The sequence below is a fragment of the Rana temporaria genome, chromosome 13 (assembly GCF_905171775.1).
Source record: "Rana temporaria chromosome 13, aRanTem1.1, whole genome shotgun sequence".
NCBI lineage: Eukaryota > Metazoa > Chordata > Amphibia > Anura > Ranidae > Rana > Rana temporaria.
In genome coordinates this window covers 101,169,950-101,189,554 of record NC_053501.1, presented here as the reverse complement: position 1 = coordinate 101,189,554, position 19,605 = coordinate 101,169,950, and the positions used below count along the sequence as shown (strand labels likewise).

Genomic DNA, 19,605 nt, shown 5'->3' with positions numbered 1-19,605 from the left:
GCATCCAAGCATGCGTTGACTTGATTCTGAGCATGCCTGGATTTTTAACTGATGGTTGTGCCTACTAACTTTTTTCCCATCGGTTAGAAATCCATCGGTTAAATTTAAAGCAAGTTGGCTTTTTTTTAACCGATGGTTAAATAACCTATGGGGCCCACACACGATCGGTTTTGACTGATGAAAACAGTCCATCAGAATGTTGTCCTCTGGTTAACCTATCGTGTGTACGAGGCCTTAGAGTAACCCTTGGCATAAATCTTTATCAGAAATCCTCTCCTACTAAGTCCACTGATGCCCCAGTGTTTCATCTGTGAGCACCAGTATCTTGTTTAGAACATAGCTTAGACTCGAGCACTGCATTCTTTGATTAAGAGCATCAACTGGACAGGAGGACAGCCAAGGGAACTTAGCAAGCCTTGCTATTGACATTCACACATATTCATATAAGCTACTGCGGTGAGATATCAAAATCCACATTTGCAAGGTACCAAAACCTTCCTATGGTATACGAATTGGGAGGGTCATTTTAGGCAACCCACTCACCACTCATCAATAAAAAGTATAGAGGGAGGCTCTTATAGAAGGAATAATAACTTGAAATTTGGATTTCTAGGGTCACTCCTTTATCCTTCAATTATCACAAGGTTCAAGATTGAAAACACATTTATAGGTAAAAATATAATATAATATAATATAATAAGGATTATTTTTTACCTATAAATGTATCCAATCTTGAACCTTGTGATAATTGAAGGATAAGGGTGTGATCCTAGAAATCAGAATTAGTGATTAATCCTTCTATAAGAGCCTCCCTCTATACTTTTTATTGATGAGTGGTAGGTGGGTTGCCTAAAATAACCCTCCCTATTCGTATACCATAGAAAGGTTTTGGTACCTTGCAAACCTACGAGCGCAGTCCCCCCCCTCCTCCCCTCCCCTTCTCTCACTCCTGCTCTCCTCTTTTGTATTCTTTACTGATCTCTACTACTGTTACTATTCCTTTTTTTTTTAAGTTATGTAATTGTTCTATGTTATAAGTAATGGAGAAGGGGCATCTGCTACTTTGACTACCCTGGGGTGCATATATCACAATACCAGATCTTTGTAGCTATGAGATGGCTGAAAAGTCATCTATGGAATCTTCAATATGCTAAATGATGGATGTAGTAATGTGACATACTATTAAGAGGCTGCGACCTCCACTGTTAATGGCTACTGTTGTAACTATTGCACCTTGTCCGTTTCTGAAAACTTTAATTAAAAAATTATATTTAAAAAAAAAAAAATCCTTTGTACAGTAACGTGAAGAAACTTTTGGGTTAAAAAGCAAGCCCCCAGAAGCCTCCCTGTATACTCTTTTTTTTTTTTGGAGAATCCCAAGATTTCTGAACCCCCAGGGGTATTCAATTATGCTAATTTGTCTGGCTATTTGTCCACCAATGTAATGGCCAGCCTCACTAACCAATAGCAAGGCTTGGGAGGTGGTTGTTTAGAGCTTGACCTTACAGTATATGTACATTTGAAATTAAAGGAATTAATAGAGATGTAACTTAACAAAGAGAGCAATAAGGAGCTTACAAATGCCTCTATGCATGGGTGTTGTGAGATGGGATAGCAAGAGGAATGATATGAGTGCCTAAAAAAAATAAACATTTAGCCCTGACCTCCTCAAAGAGTAATCTTAACCTCACCCCAATTACAGAATGTGACCAATAAGAATTATCTTGACTCTAAGGCCGGGTACTCACGACCAAACATGTACGATGAAAGCGGTCCGTCGGACCGTTTTCACCGTACATGCCTGCCAGAGGGCTTCTGTACGATGGTTGTACACACCATCGTACAGAAGTCCGCGCGTAAACAATACGCGGGGCGTGTCCGCGTCGTCGCCGCGACGATGACGCGGCGATGACGCGGAGACGTGGGCGGGCCTGCCATTTAAAGGCTTCCACGCATGCGTCGAAGTCATTCGACGCATGCGAGGGACGGCGGGCGCCTGGACATGTACGGTAGGTCTGTACTGACGACCGTACATGTCCGAGCGGGCAGGATTCCAGCGGACGGTTTTAAAACACGTCCACGAATATTTGCCCGCTGGGAAAAGGCCCGGCGGGCAAATGTTTGCTGGAATTCGGCCCGCTCGCGCCTACACACGACCAAACATGTATGCTGAAACTGGTCCGCGGACCAGTTTCAGCATACATGTTTGGTCGTGTGTACGGGGCCTTACACGTATCCAAAGTGTACAAAACTTAATTTAGTGATTAGATAGTTATAATGATTATTATTATAATATTATAATCATTTTACTATTTAATACATTTAATAATAATATTATAATAATTATTATAATATTTTTTATAATAAAAATTACTTAAAAAAAACAGCACTGAAAATATCCTGCACCAAGTCTCTTGAATGACAATGATGACACTGGACAGTAATAAGATCTCATTACTGATATCTGATAATAGTATAGTTTATTAATTCTAGTTGACATAAACTGCATTGGGACAAGTGAGACTTAAGAATAGCAGGTGGCAGAGCCAGGATTTTCGGGAAAGAGATCTCACTGGTGGAATTCCAAAAACATGTAAGAAACCAATGGGCGATTCAACACATCAGTGGCTGAATATAATTGAAATATAATTTTCTTGGTAGACTGAAACTTTAAGTATCATTTTATCCTCTGCCTGCAGAAAGGGTTCTTCTCATCACATCAGTGGGAAGCTGGCAAGGTTGGCGATACCGCAGGCATTTTTCTTGTCTCTTGCTAGCAGTGCAAATCCTTTTCTTCCCCATTGTGTTCCCCAGCTGAAAGAGAATACAGAAAATGTGAATGAGTAGACAGCCTTCCTCAACACCAACATATAATGCAAGTTTTCATAGATACCCAGCAAAAAAAATCTGCATAAGAAGGTAGACCCTATCAAGTAGACATGTGCAATTTGTTTCGTAACAAATTGAAATTCGGACACATTTTGCATCTTTCAGACATTTGGATGCATCTGAATGTCCGAAGAAAACAATATTGAATTTCAACTAATACAAAAGAAATTATAGCGAAAATAACAAATGAATTTGGCATGATTTGTTAATTCGTTAAAGGTCTAAACCAAAAAAGCTCAACTCGGAGTAAATCTTACAGTCCAATCAGCTTCGAAACTACGAATCGTTACCACGATTATATATATACATACATAAATAATTAATTATCTGAAAATGAATTAACGTAAGATAACAAATATAACATAACAAAATTATGTATTTTAGGAATGAAAACGAAACAAAACTAAGTTTTCAGTTGTGCCCTTAGCCCTAATGAATGCAAAAGGCTACCTCTTGGGAGGACCTGTGCAAATATCAAAATACCTGGCAATTTCTAGGCAGATAGCATTTGCATGTATTTGATGCTGAGCCTCCATGATTTAACTGAAATCCAGTGAATGAAGGGCCAGTGAGGCTGGGGAAGAAAGGGCTACAGGATGCTGGAGAATGATGCATTATTTATCTAGGTTTGAAACCCTATTGTGTGAAAGAGAACTAGGCTATGACACTTAAAGTGGATGTAAACCCAATTTTTTTTTTTGCTGTCACAATGTAGGGTATAAGATTTCCTATCATCTGTGCCCAGTCTTGCCACACAGAGTTAATCCAGCTCTGAGCAATCCTCTTTTATTGTTCAGTGAGATAAAACGGACTAACAGAGAAAAACCTTGGTCTGTTCCGCCCCCTTGCTGTGAGTGACAGGTTATTTACATATCTCATGCACTAGCCCGGAGACAGACATTATTTTTTTAATTCCAACCCAACTCCTTTTCTGAAGTCATGTGGTTACTTTTCTGGATTTTGACTGGATGTTACTGATCATAGCAGAATTTAGTGTAAGGGATACACAAGAGAAAATGCATGTTGACAAGGGGAGTGTAGAGGAGGGCGGGGCAGTCTACTGACATCACGACTCCACCCACCAAGCTCCAGACAACAGACCCACCCACAGAATCTGCAGTTTTTCAGTTCTTATAACAGACAGAGGGGAGACATTTGAAAGGTGAGAATACAAGCAGGAGGCATCTATATCCTTATAGATCAGCACTATGGCAGTAGTTTAGAAAGGACGAGAGTGGATTTACATCCACTTTAAGCTTTTTTCTACATTACAACTCATGGGCTAGGCCTTTAGGCCGAGGCTGGGGCAATTTTTGTTACCAGGCCATCCGGCCTAAGCATTGTGCATTGTGTTTTATTTTTTATTTATTCACTCTTCACATTTTGTCACTAGACTTTACATATGTGTCTTTTTCCTTTACTCACGGATTGGAAGGGTGTGGGTCTTCAAGCCTACTTTGAAGTCTAATTTGATAATAAAGGGACCTATTTTAATGTGCATACAACGCGTGGTGACATCGCGAATGCACTAGTGAGTAATGTGCCAACGCCCCGAAATAACGATATTGAAAGAAGGAACTAATAAATTGGGCTTTAAGGGCACACAATACCAAAAGATGTAGAAAACTAGAAATTTATTTAGTATGAAATATCATAAAAAGTGGAATGACATAAAATCAAAAGAGAATAGGTCAGCAACTAATACCACAACTGTGATTACAACACTATACAATCATATCATATATAGGCTTCATTTAGAAAGCACAGTTACAGGTACACTGTTGAGTTGCATATCCAGTGTAGTATTCCAAGATTTGGTGAAGAGCTTGCTCTACATGTTACGCGCGTTAGCGCTTCCTCAGGAGCATAAGATATTGCATCTACTGAAACATATATACAAGAAAACAATGAGTTCACAAGTATACATATATAAAATGAAATTTCTTATATACAGTAAAAATATATACACAATACAGTAAATAAAGGAGAACCAAAAACAGTTTATAAAACTAAAAAGATTATTTATGTCTATCAGCACGAGTGCGGCGCAGCAGGGGGGGTAGCGGTGCGTCACCCAAAGCCCACGTAGATCAGGAGGAGAAAGGGAGAAGAGGAAAAAAGGGGGGGGCAGTGTCATAGGAAATTATGTAATTGAATGGGGAAGGGAAAAAAGAAAGAAGGAAGAGATATAATTATGTTGAATATGTAGCAGCAAAACATGACTTACAAGAATAGGTCGCATTGGGGGTAACCAAGCGATAATAGCGTGTTAGCCCCACAGTGGCTGGGCGGACAAGCTATATCAAGCCAGCCAAACGTGAGGAAATAATCTGTAAATAATAAAGAATTGGGCTTTAAACAAAGATAAGTATATTGTTTCTCTGGGACACAATAGGGGAAAAGGAGGGGGAAGGGGAGAGGGTTGGGAGGGTTTGACCAGAAAGTAGGAGAGGGAGAGACATTAATAAAGAGCAGCCACCACCAACATGGATAAAGGCTTACTCACCAAAAACACTGATTTGTAAGCATACAAATGTTCGGACAGTCAAGTGCTGGTAGGCACTGGAAATTCGAATCCAGGGATCACTAGCATGCGGTTGTTTCAAAATTTCACAGAGCTGGGCTGAACAGGATATATATTAACATATCATAGGGCAATCCAAGAGATCCTGGGTATATAAACCCAGAGATATTGTATAGGATTCCCAGAACTAGTTCCTATAAGGAAACAAATAACACCAGGGTAAGTCCTAAACAAAGAGGAAGATACCATGGGTAAAGAATATTGCTGCAGCCCTAATATTGGAATCTGTAGCAATTCAGTGTACCTGCAGCCTGATCAGCAAGGTGAAAACCGCATGTGTCCCCAGGATAGCGATGACGCCGATAAATTGTAAGGTCAGTTGTGTCCGTTTTTATATATCACCCTACCTGGTTGTTGATAAGTTGGATCAGCTGGATCGGCGTAGCCCGTCGCACCCGTGATGACGTCATCATCGATCGCTCATCACATGACCGGCTCAAAGCTTGGAATTGGTGGATGGTGGGGGCGGTGATGGGGGCGGATGCAACAAGCATCCCATCCAATCAGAGGCCTGGGAAAACGAGTGGAAGAGCAGGGTACCGCCTCACGGTCTGGAGATGGATATGCAACATATGATTGAGATGTGCCGCACAGTGTCACCCAGTACACATCGACGGATCAGCAAGAGATCCGCCCAGAGGGGCGGGCATATCGTCGGGGCCCACCAATAAGCAATCCTGCAGGGGAAAAGAATGGGAGAGGAACTCCATAGTTGACGGGGAACATGCACATAAAATACAGGATTCCCTAGTCGGCTTGGTGGATCTTTATCCATTTGGTAGTGTCAATGGGAAATGAGGAAAATTGACAGAAGCTAGCAGTTTAAGTAGAGAAATAAGAAACATAGGTTATAGGGGACACAACACAGCCCAATGCTGCACCGCACTAGCCCGGCAGACATTATAATTATGAATACACATAATGCATAATCCCTGATGTCAGGGATGCTGCACTGAATAAAGATTTAAAACATTCATCTCAATCATGAACAAAGAAGAATTAAAAAGTTTCTCATATTTCAAAAGTAATAGCTGGAGAATATACAATTTTCAATTTATTTGACACCGGTCAGGTATTCATTATACTAACATATCAGACAATTATATATAACTGTGCATACTCTTTTTGGCCAGTCACTATTCATTGGTCTATTTTTAAGGGGTCATACGTGTATATAGATTTGTTGGTCTAAAACTCACAGTGTAGTTGTTTTTGGGGGGGGGGGGGGAAAGGGGGGGAGGGGGGAGGGGGAAAAGGGAGAGAGGAGGCGACTACACCGGAGTGAGTGAAGTGGGGAATAAGGAGGGTTTATTGAGACAGATTGTACACCTATAGTATAATATGTTATTTGGGTCTGAGTGTATATCGTATAGAGGTAAAGTGATATTAGAGTAAAAAGGAAAAGGAAAAAGAAAAAGAACTATTGTGAGTTGAATAATATAAGTGTAAAAGATATTTTGTGTGATAATAACAAGTCAGTATGCCTCATAGGGAATATGTCACACATGGAATACTTTGTGTGACTGGGAAAAGGTGGAGGGGGGGAGGGGGGGGGGGGAAAAAGGATGGTCACAACAACAGCAGTCAAAAAAGTATAAACAGTGAAGAATTAATTATTAAAGTGAGTAATGTTGACAAACTTAGAGGGTAATGCCTATGTCATCAAGAACATAGGATATCCATAGATTTTTTATATATTGTTGTATTCTATATTGAAACCAAGTGATATCATAAGTGTAAACCAAAGTAATATTCAGTGATCAAAGTGACCAGATAACATTATAGGAAAGGTTTGTACGATTGCGTTTCATTTAGTCCAGGGGATTGGGTGGCATTGAGCCTCTCGATCCAGATGGTCTCCCTTTGGAGAACAAATCTGTCCCATTCACCTCCTCTTGGGTTCTGGGGAATGACAGCCAGGGCAATGAAACTAATACAGGATGTATCGAAATGGTGATACAAATCCAGATGTCTGCTAATGGGAGTTAGCATTTTGCCGTTCCCTGAATAGTATACATGATCATTGATTCTTTGACGGAATTGCCTGACTGTCTTCCCCACATAAAAAGCCCCACAATTACATGTCATCAAATACACTAGGCCCTGTGTGCGGCAGTTGGCAGAGAATTTTGGTGTCAGAGTCTCACCATTAGGGAGCTTAGCAGTTTTACACGGAGCTATCCATTTACAAAAGGAGCAAGCACCACAGCGGGAAGTCCCCAAGGGAAGGGGAAGACGGTCTATATTTGGTCTGGTATAATAACTTTTAACTAGTTTGTCACGTATAGACGATGCTCGTCTGAATGTTATCTGTGGGTGGGTACCCACATATTTCATCAGGGTCACATCCTCTCGTAGTAGGTGCCAGTGGGTTTCCAGAATAGACTTAATACTGTCATGCTGGGAACAGAATTTGGTAATGAATTTGACTGTGGTATTTGGTGTTCTAATTTTGTTTGTGAATAGCAAGGCGTTTCTGGTTTGGTTAAGTGCTTTGTTATATGCCTGACATAGCAGTTTTTTGCTATATCCTCGAGCCAGTAGGCGGGTCTGGAGCAATTTAGATTGGCTTTGAAAGTCCGATAATAGAGTACAGTTACGTCTTAAACGAATGTATTGTGCGTAAGGTATGCTACGTATTAGAGCTGGGGAGTGTGAACTAGATGCATGTAACAAAGTGTTACCGGCAGTCTTCTTACGGTATAGATCAGCTGCTAGGGAGTCATCCCCACTACGGAACACGGTTATATCAAGAAAGTTGGTTTTATTAGTGTTACATTCAAAAGTAAATTTCAAGTTAAAGGTGTTTGAGTTTAACTTCCGGACAAAGTCATCCAGCCTTTCCCTGGTATCTGTCCATACAAAAAAGACGTCATCAATATACCGCATCCAACAAGGGATGCGGTCAGTATATTGTGACATGGTATCATCAGAGAACTTTGAAGTCTAGGGGGAGGTTGTGTGGCCATCAGGTTTCTTGCTCCCCTGCCTTGGGGGGTGGGCTTTGGGGGAGTGTCTATTTGGGAGAGCTCCTCACCAAGTACTCGCTGGTCAGCTTTGGCTGATCATAAGTAGCAGGACCTTTTGGCTAGGTGGACCTGAGTCTGCCTTGCCCCCGTCAGGAGTCTTACATCCTGGAGGGCCAGGGAAGGGTCTTTGGGAAGCGATCAAAGATACACCCTAGTGCATTTTGTTCGCTCACTTTGGTGTTTTATCTTTACACACTAAACTGTAGGCTCGAAAAACAAGAATGGTGCAGGCTATGACAGTTTCTAATAAACCATTTCAGTACAGGAGCGGAGCTCGTATAACTCTGCAAGTCTGTAGGGAAGGCTGGAGTTCAGATTTTTTGGTGGTGATGAAGGCGATATTGTATCAAAGTGGGTATATTATCTGAAAAAAAGAGGTATAGATTTAAGTGAGGAGATGGTAATTTTGAGGGGAATTGTTGAGAAATACGTTTTTTAGGGTCAGACGTTATTTATGATTATAGGTGTGCTTGCCTATAAAGCAGGAAGAAGAAGCAGGAGTAGAAAAGATCTATCTACCTATTCTTTACGATCCAGTGCTTTGTCCCCTTCAGATTTCCATAGCCAACAGCCAGGATAGCATGATTGATCCCTTCAGGGTCACAGTTTTTGTCATAATAAACTCCTGCAGAGATAACACACAAGTTGTTATAGGTAAAACAGAAGAAAAACCTCCCTTCTCCCTCTATATAAAGCCAACAACAATTTTCTGATTTCCAGTTGGCTGTAGATGATTACTGCACTTTGCATGTGGTTAGCAGTTTGTCATCTTCCAGTTTATTTGGCAAATTGCAGGACCTACAACAAAGACCAGTCAAAGATGGTTTCTGATTGGTTGACACGAATCACTGTACTTTGTGCGCGGTTTGCTGTTTTGGGGCACTGAAGCCCCTTTTTTTCAGTGAAAAGCTTTAATTACTAAGAAAAAGCAAAAAAAAAAAAAAGAATGAATATTCGCTATTGAAACATTGATCCTCTATCTAAGGCCAGGTTTTATGTATTACCTTGGGGGAGATGCAGACTAGAATACTGCAATCACTGAGCAGAAAATGATATCACCTGTGATGTATTTCTGTTATCTTGCAAACCTGGTCTGTTAGTGGGCCCTGCAGGACAAGGTTGATGACCACTGCTCTATCTGACTAATCAGAAGCAGGTCTGAGACCCGTTTTCCAATTGGCCGAAAAGAGAAGAGTCCCAAATGGCCCAAGAGGAGAAGGGAGGAAACAGAAGCCGCCACGAAGCCTGGAAGAAGGGCTGCCCACCATAGATGGGGTAAGTGCTCCAATCCCGACTGTCCGAGGGGGGGGGGGGGTGTTACTGTTTGCTGCCGCCTCCAGCAAACTGCTTCCTGCTTGATCTATAGTAAAATGACAGCAATGCGGTAGCTTTGCCGTTCTGGGCGGAGGTCGTACGACCTCCTCCCAGGATCGCACCTTGCACACACCCAATGGGCCACGCTGCGGCGCAATCTGCCAGTGGACACAGCGGATGACAGTTCAGTGTACCGGGCTGCTGCTCATACCATGTAATCACTGTAACCAATCCCTCAGATTACATGACAATTATACACAATGGATGGCTTCCATTCATGCCATTCATTGTGTACTATTGTGATGATCTCTGTGATTGGTCACAGTAATCACATAGTACAGACAGGGCCAATCACAGCCCATCTGTACCATATGAATCACAATAGTACACACTAAAATTGTTTATAACAGGGATATTCATGGTTATAAGTAATCATAGTGTTTAAAAAATCCCGATCACCTCCCCAGAGTAGTACAGTGTTACTATGGTAGCACTGTATTGCTCTGGTCAAAGTATATACCAAAAAAATAATAATAATAAAAAGAAAAAAAATATTTTAAATAAATTGAAAAACAAATTAAAACCTTGGCCTTTTGCCCTGTGTAATTGTTAGATGACCCATCATTTGCAAGACAGTTCCAAAATGGTCATATGTGTAAAATCTAAAGTTTCAGACGTGCTTTGTACAGATTCAGCAGTGTTTCATGTCAGCGGCAAAATTGCCATCAACAATTGCTCTTCATTCACCTCTATTGCCCCGTACACACCATCACTTTATGTGATGAAAAAAAACGACATTTTCTGTGAAGTAAAAGATGACGTTTTTGAAACTTCAATTTTCAAAGACGAAGTTGCCTACACACCATCGTTTTTCTCACAATGTTCTAGCAAAGCGAGGTTACGTTCACCACGTTTTTCCATTGAAGCTCGCTTCATATGTAGCTTCTGGGCATGCGCGGATGAAAAAATTTCGTTTTAAACGACGTTTTTGCTACACACGGCCAATTTCTGTGAAGTAAAAGTTGACGTTTTGAAAAACGACACATAAAATTGAAGCATGCTTCAATTTTTTTTGGTCGTTTTTTAGAAGACATAAAACAACGTTTTCCCCCACACACGGTCAATTAAAGTGACGTTTTTAAAAACGTCATTTTTTTTCATCACATAAAGTGATGGTGTGTACGCGGCATATGGCTTAGCCAGAAACCGCTGAAAGAGACTGTCTTGAATCAGAGTACAACCCAATGCTGTAGCACCATCGCCATCAACTCAGCAAGATTATTTTGCTTGCTGCATAATCAATTTTTAGCAGTAATCAATCATTGCTCCAAAATCGCTGGTGTGACATCAGCCTTTAAATACACCCATTTATTAAAGTGTCACACAAAGAAATGTGCATTATGTCCCACTTTGACATGTTACATGGAGTATGTTTGTCCCCCAAGGTGTTCACCCCTTGTGTCTCATGTATTTATATTCTTCCCACACTATGGGATATGACACAACATCCTCTTTTTAGGTCCATTTCCCTCACCTTTATTGTAGAACTGAAAGGAGGGTTGACTAGCATCAATACTGACCGACACGGGGCCAACCTGTGCAACCGCTCTTTTCAGGGCCTTCTCATCACCTATAGGGATTTCTTTAAAACCCTTGCAGCCCGCAGCTTTTCCAGATGGTTTGTAGAGACAGCCTTCATCCTAGTACAAATAAAATGAAGGCACCAGTAAACCTCAAAGAGATATCTATAATAGCTAGAACTATATATTAAAAGGTGGATCATTGTATCTTGACAGCAACTGTTTAGTAGACATGTGCACACTGAAATATTTATTTTCGGAATTTAGTTTTCATCTGAAAAATAAATTTATTTAGTTACTCCCGAAATTCGTTTTTTTATTTATTTTGTTTTGTTAAAAAATGCATTCGTCCGAAAATCCGAATTAATTAAGGTTGAATCTGTCAATTGAAGGCTTATGGTGTCCGTCGAATGTTCTAAGAAGATGTTCTAAACTGTATGACGCCGCAATTGTACATTTCCGGTCCAATGCTCCGCCTACAAGCTGTAGAAGAATTCTAATGTTGTATGACTAGTAATAATTATATTTATAATTTTTTATTACTAGTCAACCAACATTTGAATTCTTCTATAGCCTATGGGCCGAGCATTTGACCGGAAATGTACGATTGCAGCGTCGTACAGTTTAGCAGCTCCGTCGAATCTTCTTAGAACATTCGACAGACACCATAAGCCTTCAATGACCGATTCAACGTTTGTATGTTTTTCTTTGCTTCGTTAAATCTTCGTCGTTCATGTCGAATGGTCTACCCCAACACTATCTCTATAATGTCGAATCTTATCTCTCTATGTAGAATAATCTTGGACTAATAGAGTTAAGGTTAGGCACATTCGACCGCAGATTCAATAGACACAGATTGCTTTTGTCAGTGTCATGTCGAATCTCCTATCTATATCGAACTGTTGTAGCAACAAAAACAAAAATAAAGCATTTTTTTATGTCTGATCTTTCGGTTTTCGGATTCTGCGCGTTCGTTTTCGTTTGTTAAAACGATAACGAAAATTTCCGAAATTCGGACGAAAACGAATGCACATGTCTACTGTTTTTAGTGGTGTTAGATATTGGTGCAGGACTGTGCGGTTACAGATCCGATAAGGTAACTACAAAGAATGAAAGGGGATTTCCACAATGGGTTACAGATGGCAAAAGCCTCTGACAGGTTTTCAACTATTCCCTATTCTCACCAAAACTGAAAAATAAAAAATGGCCAAGGTATATCTTAACTGATTGTTTTAGTGATTGTGTTGGGTTTCAGGTTAAGGATTAACTTTAAAACAGACCTTTACTCCACAAAGGGTCTTTAAGTCCCTGCCTCCAATTTCCCAATATAAAAGCTATGCTTAAGCCCATATACATTAAACTCCGTTGCCCCAGTGATGACGTCCGGTAGGACAAAACGTATTGGGCGGAGTTTCAGGGGGTGACGTCATCATGTCCGCCCAGGCACCGGGCACTTTTATGTACTTGTGTAAAGTGAAATTCCGCGCCTAACTAATAAAAAAGAACAATTAAATTTATATATAATAATATATACAAATATTAAAAGTGTATATAAATAAATAATAAGCTGCTCCTCAATAACACAAGTGGTATGTGGACAAGATAGAATATAAATAGAGGGCGCTAAGCCCATACAAAATAAGTATAGTGCCGTGACAAGGTATCTGTTTAACAATAAAATTGCAACATAAATAACACAAAAAATATATAGAAAAGTCCCAACAATTGCAGTCAACCTGCACTTGAAACCACGCGAGTGAATTCAAATATGATCAAAAAAAAATATAAAAATAAAACAGTGAACAAAGTCCAATTGTAATGATAATTCTGTGAATGAAGAAATGCCACCACCGCTTCAGTATAATTATCAATTCCACCCAAGGTGCTTTAGATAAAGTATGCTCTTACCAGAGCTCGTTGACCCCTTTAATGAAAAAGATGGTCAACTAAGCTTATGCAGGATTGTGCCTGCAACACATGAAGATATGGACAGACCACTTTGCAAATCCAGGAACCTCACACGGGATTATATGTAAAAGAAGAGAGGCCAGATAGCCAAATAGCGTGATACCGTTTTATTTAAAATATTAAAATAGACATAAAAGTCAGCCGATTGGCTCCTTACATTAGGGGGTGCCCACCCGGCACTGAGGCTGCGGACCTGTCACCGCTCGAAGCGGTTCTTTAGTCGGATACGCTGGGGGATGAGAGCCGCCGCTCACATGTAACGCCAAACGATCCCTTCAACAGTCCAAAGCACGGGGGGTACGTCACGTGACCAGGCACGCCCCCCTGATGACGTTAACATAACGAAACGTACGTCGGAGGCAGCCTGGTCACGTGACGTACCCCCCGTGCTTTGGACTGTTAGAGGGATCGTTTGGCGTTACATGTGAGCGGCGGCTCTCATTCCCCAGCGTATCCGACTAAAGAACCGCTTTGAGCGGTGACAGGTCCGCAGCCTCAGTGCCGGGTGGGCACCCCCTAATGTAAGGAGCCAATCGGCTGACTTTTATGTCTATTTTAATATTTTAAATAAAACGGTATCACGCTATTTGGCTATCTGGCCTCTCTTCTTTTACATATAATCCCGTGTGAGGTTCCTGGATTTGCAAAGTGGTCTGTCCATATCTTCATGTGTTGCAGGCACAATCCTGCATAAGCTTAGTTGACCATCTTTTTCATTAAAGGGGTCAACGAGCTCTGGTAAGAGCATACTTTATCTAAAGCACCTTGGGTGGAATTGATAATTATACTGAAGCGGTGGTGGCATTTCTTCATTCACAGAATTATCATTACAATTGGACTTTGTTCACTGTTTTATTTTTATATTTTTTTTGATCATATTTGAATTCACTCGCGTGGTTTCAAGTGCAGGTTGACTGCAATTGTTGGGACTTTTCTATATATTTTTTGTGTTATTTATGTTGCAATTTTATTGTTAAACAGATACCTTGTCACGGCACTATACTTATTTTGTATGGGCTTAGCGCCCTCTATTTATATTCTAACTTTTATGTACTTGATGCCTATTTTAATCCTCTTCATTGTTTAGCCCCGGTTTTAGGTGTCTGAAGGTAGTCTGAGAAGCATCTGAGGGGATTGTATATAACTGCCGAGCTTGATTTAATGCGTCTGGGTTTGGCGCAAAGCTGTTTTACACCTGTCTATCCATCCATCCAAGTTAGGGTCTATTACTAAGGTGCAGCTAGACTTTTAAAAAGGTCTTGTTTCTGGTAAGAGGCAATTTTATTCCCTTGGTGGAGCGCTTTGTGGTGATCATCTGAAGCACTGGATCTTTGCGTAAAACCTACGAGTGAAGCACTTTACATTACTGCATATGATTTTTATTATTTCATTGGGATTCATTTTTTTTTTTGGACTGTTATGCAAATTTTATGAATTCCAGGACTTTTGATTTACTCTCTATAATTTTTGATTCTGTTATATTGATTTACTTATTAAATATGCATTTAATTAATTTATGAAATATGTAAAGCACTACATGCACTCTATAAAACAGTGCAACACTTTATTTTATTTTGGTATTTGTATTGTTATGTGAGATATAGTAAGTGCAGCTGTCTCCACTGGATTGAGACTGTTCATATTTGAAAAAGCAGGGCTTTTTTTCAGGGGAAACTTGGTGGAACTCAGAAGTCCGGTTTCTGTGTTTACAAGTGACACCTCTACACTCTGTGCATCCCTCCTGAACTCTGCACCCTGTATGTAATGCAATACTGGTATTTAATGCCCCTTTAAGACCCTCCTACTGTTTGTGAGGTGTGTGTGAGGGGGGCAGAGGTTTTGGGGGGTTTGTGGTTATTGTTTGAGAAAAAAAAGCCCTGTGGAAAAGTATTTGTATTTAGATATTTTAAGCGCAGAACACTTTATTATTTTGTTACATGGATCAAACATACCTGTCCGATATAGGGATAAATCGCATCCGAGTCTATGCCATTATTATCCCTTACATAGCCAAAAGCATTGGTCATGTATCCACCCTGACAGCCATAGTTATCTGCATCACAGTCCACAAGGTTCTGAGGACTGAGGGAGACCAGATCTCCGGTCTTCTTCATAAGCTGGCCCTCCAAAGCTCCTACGGAACTAAATGCCCAACATGAACCACAGGCCCCCTGCCAGAAAAAAGAGGTTGAAGTCATGATTAATATTTGTGACATTTATTTATATACCAGCATAATCCTCTGACGCACCAAGTAAAAGTGGTGGATAGTACAAATAATAAAAATACATAGGCCCAGATTCAGATAGGAGATACGACCGCGTATCTCCTGATACGCCGTCGTATCTCTAAGGCCGACCGGTCGTATCTATGCGCCTGTTTCATAGACTCAGTTACGCATAGACATGCCTAAGATCCGACAGGTGTAAGTGACTTACACCGTCGGATCTTAGGCTGCAATTCCAGGCCGGCCGCTAGGTGGCGCTTCTGTGTCTTTTACGCAGCGAATATGCTAATGAGCATTTACGCCGATTCAGAAACGAACGCCCGCCCGTCGCTTTTTTTTTACGTCGCTTGCGTTCAACTTTTTCCGGCGTATAGTTACCCCTGCTATGTGAGGCGTATCCTATGTTAAGTATGGGCGTCGTTCCCGCGCCGAGTTTTGAATTTTTACGTCGTTTGCGTAAATCGTTCGCAGATACGGATGAACGTAATTTGTGCTCACGCCGAAACCAATGACGTCCTAGCGACGTCATTGGGAGCAATGCACGCCGGGAAAATTTGCGGACGGCGCATGCGTAGTTAAATCGGCGCGGGACCGCGCCTGATTTAAATACTACACTCCCTCTAGCCGCGGGGGAGTTACGATACGCTGCCGCAAGTTTTGAGGTAAGTGCTTTCTGAATACAGCACTTGCCTCAAAAAATTGCGGCGGCGTAACGTAAATCAGATAGGTTACGCGGATCTAAAGATCCGCTAACCTATCTGAATCTAGCCCATAAAGTGTAAAGCCTCGTACACACGACCAGTTTTCCCAGCAGAAAAACTGCTAGGAGAGCTTTTGGCCAGGAAAACCAGACGTGTGTATGCTTCCTCGCAGTTTTCCAGTCAGGAAAACAGGCGGGAAAATAGAGAACCTGCTCTCTATTTTCCCGTCGGGATTCCCAGCGTTATTTTTCCACCAGATCTACTACTTACCTATGGGAAACACTGCGAGGCAGTGCCGATGGAGCATACGCACGGCCGGGATTCCCGGCCAAAGCTCCATGGCAGTTTTCCTGCCGGGTTCTCGGCTGACTTTTTACTGCCGAGAAAACCGAGCGTGTGTACAGGGCTTTACGAATGGAAATGTGCATACAATTGTAGAGCAATAACATAGACAGTAATAACAAAATGCAACAGAAAACAGAGCCTAAAAACCTAAAATGTATGCATTACATAGGTAAGAGGTAGGACAATGAGCAAGCTGCATATTAGGTATGGTGAGTGCCTGGCCATGCTGTGGAGATGGAAGCACCCAAAGCAGTGCTAAATCAATGATCAATAACGAGTACTCAATTAAACCCTCTCTGGCCCTCCTGAACTGATTTGAATTGAATAACAGGAAATACCCAAAGAGCAGAAAATCTGAGTTTTAAGGTGCAGAAAAATTGATCAACATCAAATTATCGAAAAATAGAAACATTTATTCATTACATAGATAATATAAAATTACTAAAAATAATTGGGTAAGAACAGCCCTGTGGTCACAATACAAAAAAAAGTCTTGCCAGCCACATCTGTGAGACGTGGTTGGACATTGAAATCAATGGGGTAGCGCCTCCAAGGTTTAACCTTTTTTTGGGTGCTAGCGGGAGTTAAAATCTCCCCACTAGCGCCCGAAAATTTTGGCAAACGCGGCGGTAAGGGTACTTTCACACTGAGGCGATTGGTGCGCTGGCGGATAAGCGCCGCTATTTTTATCAGCGTTTTACCGTCGTGTTTGCCGCGATTTTCACAGCGTCTCTCCGCAGGGATGTAGTCCCAAGGGAGGGGGCGAGCACGCTGACTAACCCCCAGCCAGAACGGCTCGGATGATGGGGGCAAGCTTACTGAGGAGGAACAGGAAGTGAGAAATTTAGACAAAGAAAAAAACATTTAGAAGGGAAATGGAAGGAAAAGGTCAGTGAACCAACAATGCACTAGCCTAAAGAAACCTGTTTAGAAAATAAAAAACGAACCTTTACAACCTTTAACTGCAGAGATGTCAGAGTTTGGACAATTGGGCTGACCTAGACATTTACCTGATTTTGTACTGGAGTCACGTATCCCTTCTTTCTGTAGTCAATGTATTTTGGGATTCGGGTTGTCCAGTCAGGCTCGTAGGTATTGTTGGACTGCCGATTGGATGGAACTCTTAGTCCAGTCATAGTCTGAACTACTTCCTCACTGGTCTGCCAATAAAAGGACACACAATACAAGGGTTAAAAAGTGGTCATATCAGAGTTTGTTATTTCTAATAGGAACAAGAAAAAAGGAGGCGGACAAAAATTGGTAACCCAGGGTCGGACTTTAGAGGCACAGTAAACAATGGAGAATATTCATGAAAAATTACCAAATTTATTGAAAAAAGTACATGGTACATAGAGAGCATTGAAAAAGATTTAAAAAACATATATATGGAAATATATTAAAAAACGTATTTATGTAATTAAATGTTATGCAAATTATAAACACATATGCTTTATTCTAGATAGTGAGACCCGCTTTCTTTCTTGCTACCAACGAACCTTGATTGTGTCCTGACGAAGCTTAACAGCGAAACGCTTGACGCATCTGGGCTCCCTGTACACCATGTATTGCCATATGTTTCTTTTTCAATGCTCTCTATGTACCATGTACTTTTTTCAATAAATTTGGTAATTTGTCATGAATATTCTCCATTGTTTACTGTGCTTCTAAAGTCCGACCCTGGGTTACCAATTTTTGGCACCCTCCGTTTTTCTTTTTCCCCTTATCAATTACGGATGTGGCTATGTGAGTGCTTTTTTTTTTCTCTATTTTTGTATTTCTAATGCAAAACAATCTGATTGGTTGCTAACTGAGACAGAGGCTCCACTGGGGCGACTTGCAATCCGACTTCATGTCACCTCAAGTCGTCCCAAGTCGCGCTGTAGAGAAAAACAATGGAAGTGAATGGGAGCGGTGTTAATACACACTACTCAAGGCGATCCGACTTCAGAAAAGGTTCCTGTACTACTTCAATCCGACTTGTAGGCGATTTGTACCCATTGATTTCAATGGAAGTTGTTTTATTGGCCACTGGAATGTCTCCTGTCCTGGAGACGACTTCAAGTTGTGTTGTAAATCGCCCCAGATCGCCCTGTGGTTCATGTTCAAGTCGTGTCGGAGTCGCCTCTGAAAGTCGCGCTGGAAGTCGTGTCGCCCTAGTGTGAACCGACTCTAACTCTTCCTTCCTTGCTTTCTTTTTTTCCTTTTCAATAACACTTATGCCGCGTACACACGATCGGACATTCCGACAACAGAAGTTAGCAACTTTTGTTGTCGGAAAAATAGAGAACCAGCTCTCATACATTTGTTGTTGGAAATTCCGACAGCAAATGTCCGATGGGGCATACACACGATCAAATTTTCTGACAGCAAACTCGCATCGAACATTTGTCGTCGGAAATTCCGACCGTGTGTATGCGGCATAACCCCTGACTTTCTCCTTTATTTGCAAACTTTAAAGCATTCTTCTAAAATTATAAGTTGGCTTTTGCCAAAACAATTACCCAAATGGCCCCCACCATCTTCATCAAACCATTGGATAAAAAAATGAACGTATATGTACATTTTCCCACGATTCCATAGCTGTTCCCCATTTAATAGCTTAAGAAAGATGATTAACAGGAAAACGAAATAGAGAAGCTATGGAGTCAGCACAATGTGCAAGATTTATTCCCTATGCTTCCCCGTAGCATGGTCATGTGAATCACCAGTCATAAATCACATCACCAAGGCTGGTGTCAATGCAACTTCCCTCTGCCGTTTCGTTGTGGATCATCTTAAAGTGACACTAAAGTTGTATAAACATGTTATACTTACCTCCACTGTGTGGCTCATTTTGCACACAGTGGTCCCAATCCACGTCTTCTGTGGTCCCTCGGCGGCTGCCATGGCTCCCCCTCCGCAAGAGCTTTCCACCTCGCATGGTGGAAAGCTCTTGCGGGTACGCTCCCATGATACAGCAGCAGGCATAGC

At 41.2% G+C, this 19,605-nt stretch overlaps 1 protein-coding gene across 1 annotated transcript in view; it reads right to left on the bottom strand.

Annotated features, from left to right (window-relative positions):
- Positions 1-2,449: 2,449 nt before the first annotated feature.
- The window catches only part of LOC120921061 (cathepsin K-like), a 30,303-nt gene continuing 13,147 nt past the window's right edge, over positions 2,450-19,605 (bottom strand). Inside the window, exons 4-8 of the mRNA XM_040333683.1 lie at positions 17,646-17,795; positions 15,317-15,535; positions 11,351-11,516; positions 9,022-9,127; positions 2,450-2,814 (exon numbers count right to left, since the gene is read on the bottom strand). Of these exons, the coding sequence (XP_040189617.1) occupies positions 2,715-2,814; positions 9,022-9,127; positions 11,351-11,516; positions 15,317-15,535; positions 17,646-17,795 (741 nt within the window). The 3' untranslated portion in view covers positions 2,450-2,714. The remainder of the gene's footprint in view (positions 2,815-9,021; positions 9,128-11,350; positions 11,517-15,316; positions 15,536-17,645; positions 17,796-19,605) is intronic.